Source organism: Mastomys coucha, chromosome X (assembly GCF_008632895.1).
Source record: "Mastomys coucha isolate ucsf_1 chromosome X, UCSF_Mcou_1, whole genome shotgun sequence".
Taxonomy (NCBI): domain Eukaryota; kingdom Metazoa; phylum Chordata; class Mammalia; order Rodentia; family Muridae; genus Mastomys; species Mastomys coucha.
The window spans coordinates 101,331,461-101,338,612 of record NC_045030.1 but is presented as its reverse complement, the minus strand read 5'-3'; the positions used below and the strand labels follow the sequence as shown (position 1 = coordinate 101,338,612).

Here is a 7,152-nt window from a genome sequence, read left to right as displayed (position 1 = left end):
ACCTTCTCCAAAATTGACCATATAATTGGTCACAAAACAGGCCTCAAACAGATACAAGAAGATTGAAATAATCCCATGCGTCCTATCAGATCACCATGGACTAAGGCTAAACTTTAATAACAACAAATGCAACAGAAAACCTGCATACTCTTGGAAACTAATCAACTCTCTGCTCAATGATAACTTGGTCATGGAAGAATTAAAGAAATCAGAGACTTCTCATAAATGACTTCCCTCCTGCAGCATCAGTGAGCTAGAAAATACAAGCATCCTCTTGTTGTTCTGCCAGCTGCCTGATTACAGATTATTTATCTTGAGCTGTAATTTTGCAGGTTGCCAGATTGTATGCCTGTGGAGCTCATCAAGGCTTCCCCCCTTTTTTCTTTGTTAAAAAGCCCACTTTCTTATTGTATTGTCAAGTGCGTTATGTTTTGTTTCAGATATAAAATTCGATTTTTCAGCTACGATCTAGTCTATAGTTGTTGCTCTTTAGTCCATGCCCCTCATCTTTCCTGTAAGTCACACACATTTTACTCACATACATCTAATGCTTTGCTTCAAATTTGTGGAGATGCAAATTATCTTTAACTCACTATCTTCCATTTTGATTAAAAGTATTTATTATTTTGTGTGTGTAATTGTGTGTGCGTGTGTGTGCAACTCTGCATATGCAGATGTCAGACAACAACTTTTGGGAATCAATTTTCTACTTCCACCATGGGTTCTGGGATTAAACTCAGGTTCTTAGGCTTGCAAGGTAAGTTGTTTCTCCACTGAGCCATCTCACCAGCCTTCCTTTGATTGTTTCATATGTTTTATGTTATTGTATATTTGTATATTTCCATAATATAGCAAACATTTTAAAATTACCATTTAAAATTTTTTTATGAAAGCACACATTGGTTAAAGATTGATTCAAAATGTAAATAGACCTAGGAATCTAGTGTAAGCAAAGGATGAAAAGTTTGTCATGCATTCTGAGCAACACTGTATCACTGAGTTAAGCAGTCAGTCTCTCTATAGTCTTGTCATAACATAGTTAACTACACATTTATTACTAAGCAATTGCATTCATATTTCTATTAAAACTATAACAACATGTACTACTGTAGCTTTAATTTCTGTAGAGTAAAATCTGTGCAATGATATTTATAGTTTATTAGAGCATTATTCTTATATTTTTTATGTTATAAGAATAGAAAGCAATGTCCAGTTATGAAGAATTTCTCTTTAACCATCAGATTTCCTTGTATTCACTGAATCATTACAGTAGAGGTGGGAATATTATTTTTAATCTCCATATGTGAGATTTGATTTATTGATATTCTTGCCTTAATTTATTTTCATTTTAAGACATTCTTCTATTAAAAACCCTAGCAAGAGTATTTATTTAGAAAGATGTCAAGGTTTATGCATGTCAGGTTGGAGAAGAAAACTAGAGTGAACTGGGCATTTTACATCTTTTTGGTGTCGGAAATGGAACCTATATATTATCTTGTGCTCCAGCACTGAGTTAAATCCCCCACAATCAAAGCACAAGAATACCTGATTTACATAAGGAGATGAAAACAGCAAATGTAGGACTTTTCTCCCTTAGAAAGAAATTTATAGCATTATTTTGTTGAAAAAAAAAAAAGCCCTATGTGGTGACTCACATGTATAATTCCAGCATTCGGGGAGGCTCATGCAGGAGGATCAGTGTGAATTGGAGGACAGTCTGGGCTACACAGTAAATTCCACATGTGCTTGTGTGTGCACACGTGTACGCATGCACATACACACACACACACGTGTGCCCTCTCTATCATGCTTTCACAAGTAAATAGATAAAATAAATAAGACTGTGAGACAATTATCTTGTCATTTCATTTTAACCAATTTTTGACACCCTCTTTTTTAGGCTGTTGCTCAAGGGGATTTCAAGAAATCATCTATGTGCGTCTTACGTTGTAAAGATATGCTGATGAGGCTCCCTGAATTGGTGAGTGAAATTTCTGCACTATTCCCCCAAGGGTTTCGAAATATGCTGTATTAAGTCCATGAGGAGTTATCACTGCTGTGTGGAGTCTTTTGAAGATTCTATTTGAGATCAGTTCTACTTTTCTAGCTGATCTTTAAAATAACCGGCTTCTCTTGTTCTTTATCAGAAAGGACATTCAAAAGGTGAAACTGGTTACTTCTTACATTTCTCTGTTCATCCCTTTATTGCCATATGATTTTGCTAAGATTTCATGCTGTATAATCACAGAAGAAAAATGAGTTTATTTCCCTGCTGATGAGGTTGAATGTAGTTAATGTCACTGTTCTAGTATTTTTCTATACTGGAATTTGGAGGTATAAGAGATTCAATAGGACAAATTCTGCTTTCTTCACTGGGTCTGATCAGAATTTCTAAATATAGCCTTTTGATTTTCTTCTTTCCCTTCCCTCCCCCTTTTTTCAGTGGCCAGTTTTTCCTTCAGTGTTTATGCTTGCTTTAGGCTTTATTCTTACAGAAGGATTAATAACAGAGATATAATTGGATATTAGAGAGAATGTGTCAAAGGTTTTATAAATTATACTTGTGAGATTGTTAATTTCCCTTAAATATTTTGTTTAATGTAGAACTGGATTTATATATTTCTGCATTGCTTATAATGTCCTAGGTACTCTTTTAAGTTTTAAATATTAAACTTTTTTCATGTTTACAAAAAAGTTACAAAAATAGTGTAATTATTCACATATCTTTTATCCAGAGAGTTGAGATACAACTTTTCCAGCTGTGACCTATATAGAAAGAAAATTTAATCTATGATTATAGTCTCTAGGCTGTTCTTCTCTGGAATACTTCTTAATCTTGCTTTGACACTCATGACCTTGACAGTTTTTAGGATTCAACTTATTCTTAATTTGGTGTCAATTACTCTGAGAAGTACTTGACACCAAAAACATAAACCTGCTATTGGGGGTTATACAAGGTTGGTTTATCATAGTTTTGCTTGTACTAATTTTGATCAGGTATGTTGATAGCTCTGATATTATTCTTTGTGAGTATCCTAGGTGGATTGTGTTTCAATATGGATTCTAAGGTTCTCTTTTCTATTTCTGTGAAATGAAATGAAATTGGAGTCTATCTGTGAGTAGCAATGGAATCTTGATGTTGGCACTGCATTGAATCTGCATATCGTAACTTTTGGTAGCATAGCCATTTTCACAATATTGATTCTTCTGATTCATTAGCATGGGGAATCTTCCATTTCTATTATCTTCTTTAATTTCTTTCTTCAGTGTTTAAAAGTCATTGTAGACATCTTTCACTTCTTTGTTTGGATATCATTTTACTTTATTTTTGAGGCAATTGTAAGTGAGGTTATTTTCCTGATTTCATCCTCAGCATATTTGTTATTTGTGTACAGGGAGGCTACTGATGTTTCTATTTTGCCCCTTTGCTGAAAGTACTTATCAGTTCTCCAAGTTTTCTGTTGGTGTCTAGAGTCTCTTAGGCATAGAATCATCTTATCTGTAAATAGGATAGTGTGACCTCTTCCTTTCTTTTTATCTCTTCTCTTAGTATTGTCTTAATGCTCTAGTTGATACACCAAGCACTGTATCAAACACTTGCCTCTTCTTGCTATTAGTGGGGATGCTTTGACTTTCCCCTTATTCATTACACTATTAATCTTAGGCATAAGATTTGTTTTAACATGTGCATTTGTAAGCATGTGAATGCAGGTTGCTTAGGCCAGAAGGTAGTAACTGATTAGTAAGTGTGTGGTTTTATTTCTGGGTCTTCATTTCTATTCCATTGATCAACATGTCTGTCACTGTACCAATACCATGCAGTTTTTATCACTATTGCTCTGTAGTAAAGCTTGAGGTCAGGGATGGTGATTCCCTCAGCATGATCTGTTAATGTTTAAAGGACAATAAAATCAAGAGAAAAAATAAATTAGAAATATGAGGCTGAAAAAATGTTTGGCCTGGATCAATGATTCAGTGGTTAAAGTACTTGCTGCATAGAAATGAGGACCTTGATTTTGTATTCCCATCACCAACATAAAGGCCCAGTTTCAGAGCACACATTTGTACTCCTGACTTGGGGGTGTTTTAAAGTTGTTGACACGGATCCTCAGAGACAAGCAGATCTCTGGAGCTCACTGCCAGCTCGTCCAGCAAATGAGTGAACTCCAGAAAGACTTTCACTGAAAGACTTTGTCTCAAAATAACAAGATGAAAACAAGTGATGAAGATATCCAATATTAGGCTCTGGCCACCATATGCATGCCTGGATATGAATACATATACCACAGTACACACACATACACATATGATAAGGCAAGAAAAGAAGGGAAAATGTGAAAAAGTTATTTATATAATTAAAATAAAAGTCCTCATATCAAACTCAAAGGTTGGTAGACAAGAAAATTTTAATTAATAATATTAAATTGGGCCTATTATCTATATAGTCTCATCTTAGAATTGTAGAATAGGTATTAATATGAAATTATTATTTCCAGACCAGTCAATATAGCAGTGGCTGGAGTAGTTCCTTTTTGTATGACTTGTATGTTGTACATTTACTTATCTACTTTCCGTGTGTGTGTGTGTGTGTGTGTGTGTGTGTGTGTGTGTATGCGTGTGTGTGTGTGTGTGTGTTTCAAGACAGGGTTTTTCTGTGTAGCCCTGGCTGTCTTTTAACTCACTATTTAGACCAGGTTGGCCTCGAACTTACAGAAATACAGCTGCCTCTGCCTTCTGAGTGCTTAGGTTTTTTATTACTTTTAATGATAGGTTTTCTTTTGGCTAGTTTTATTCCATAGCTATAGCTTCATGTGAAATGGATTGTTTTAACACGAGGAAAGATTGGTACTTATTATCTACTTCTTTATAACTTATCTGTTAATAATTATCTGATTTGTTCTGGTATCTTGGTATTAGACCATACTTCAGTTTTGAGAAGTAAATATAACACAAAACACAAGAAATCATAATAAGCATACAGTATCATTTTGAATTCTTTCTCAACAAAATACTTCTTTCTCCATGTACCAAATGTTTTAGTGACAGAGGTAAAGACAAGAGGTCAAATTTATGAGAAATCGGTATCTTTATAAATTTTGTGGGTATAACCAAATATTATTACTTATTTTATAATTAGAAAGGGAAGTACGAAATAAATAAGAGTAATTTTATAATATTGTCTGTTTACTTCCCGTGAGTTACTTAATCAGGAAACTTGGGCTCTTAAGATACAGGTCTTAGCTTCCATGTTTCACCTACTATTCTCCATATTTGAGAATTTCCATAGATCATTAAACCTAACCTCTGCATTTAGAAGTTGTCCCATGCTAGGCAGTGGTGGTGCTCGCTTTTAATCCCAGCACTTGGGAGGCAGAGGCAGGCGGATTTCTGAGTTCGAGGCCATCCTGGTCTACAGAGTGAGTTCCAGGACAGCCAGGGCTACACAGAGAAAAACCCTATCTCGAAAAACCAAAACCAAAACAAACAAACAAACAAACAAACAAAAAACAAGAAGAAGTTTTCCCGTCACTACCTTAGATTATATTTCTGTTAACAAGGCCAGTATTCCTTGTTGAAATGATATGTAGGTTATATTCCACTTTTGAATTTGGGACTAGTTCTGTAGAGCTTGTACTTCGGATCTTCCTGCCTCCCCTCTCATGTTCTGGGATTACAGTCATACATCAGCACATCCAGTTTATGGAGCACAGGGTTTCAAACATAGGGCCTTGTGCATGAAAGGTGAGTTACATTCCTTAGTCTAACCCAGTTTAATGTTGTAGAATCTTTAACATAGTTGTGGCTTTTTTTTTCTAGGAAACCTCAGTTCATATATTTTAGCATCCCATGAAAAGCAAGGAAAATATTTCTTGCTTGTTTTTTTCTCTTTCCTTCTTCCTTGTATGTTTTCCAGTGCTATGAATCAAAGTGAGGGTCCAGGGCATAGCACACTTCTTTAAACAATTACTTTTTATGAATCTTCTTATTTCACATCACATTAGAAATGTTTTATGAATATAAAAATTGTCTATTTTGTTCAGGGATGTATACTTAATTACTAGAATAATGTCTACTATGCTTAGCAAATCATTGTTATTGAATATATAAATGAATGAGTCAGTGAAGCAGAATTGGTAATTTTTGATCATTTCAATTAAAAACATGCTACAAATACCTTCACAGAGTTTTTTTTAGCCTTTTATACCTTTGTTGTTATGTTTAGTATCCTGTTATTTTTCCCTTTAAGAAGTAGCATTTAGTGTAAATAGATTTGTAAGAATGGTGAAAGCACAAACAGAAAATACAAAGAAACTGGATAAAGGCTTAGTATTCATAATTATTCATGAGAATTTTGTTTTACATTTTCCTCTGAACCAGTTCAGTTGTAGGCGTTTGTGCAGTAAATTGGTGAGAACGTTATTATGCCTACATAATTGGGATGGCCTTGTATGAACCTGTGGAATCTGGAGCATTTAATGAGTTAAACTTTTTGCTGCAATGTCAGTAATATATTTAAATACCAATGGATGCTTTTCAAAGACATATTGGCAAGATTAACAAGACTTCTTTATTTTAGATTCAGATATACAGTAGATCTGATGTGCTCAGTCATGCATATTGAATTTATACTTTTTGAAAGTAGTGTCATTCAAAGGGAATTTTTTTTATAAAGAAAGCTAAGACTTTATACATTACTCATGAATAACTTGCCTCAGATCTTGCATTCTTAACTGAGGTTCTGCTTCTTAGTATTGCTCTGGTAAAATTGATAAAGAATTCCTTTTTTATGAGTAGAATTCTATGTAGGTGATTTCTTTAAATACTCAGGGGCATTGGATAAATTATTAGAATTATAAAACAGCTTACATGTCATTTTCTAATATTTTGAGAGTTGAAAATTCTATACAAACATGCTATTGATCTATTTCATTGATTTACCCATAACTATTTTCCTATGGTAAGTTCATATACTTGCTCCTGCTTTTGTCTTTATGATAATTTGTGTAAAAGAAATTTAAAGGAACCATTAAACTATTTCCTAAGAAGCTTTTTAGCTGGATAGTTCTTTGGATATTTTTCAAAATTTAAACATTTTTAGAATTTTATTTTGTCTTTGAGTGTAATTTCTACTGTAATGCTTTTTTTTTTTTT

General features: G+C 33.8%; 1 protein-coding gene across 1 annotated transcript in view; it reads left to right on the top strand.

The window, feature by feature from the left end:
- Positions 1-7,152, top strand: part of Tex11 (testis expressed 11) — a 219,480-nt gene that overhangs the window by 48,819 nt on the left and 163,509 nt on the right. The window contains exon 7 of the mRNA XM_031368858.1: positions 1,901-1,981. Coding sequence (XP_031224718.1) covers positions 1,901-1,981 — 81 coding nt within the window. The remainder of the gene's footprint in view (positions 1-1,900; positions 1,982-7,152) is intronic.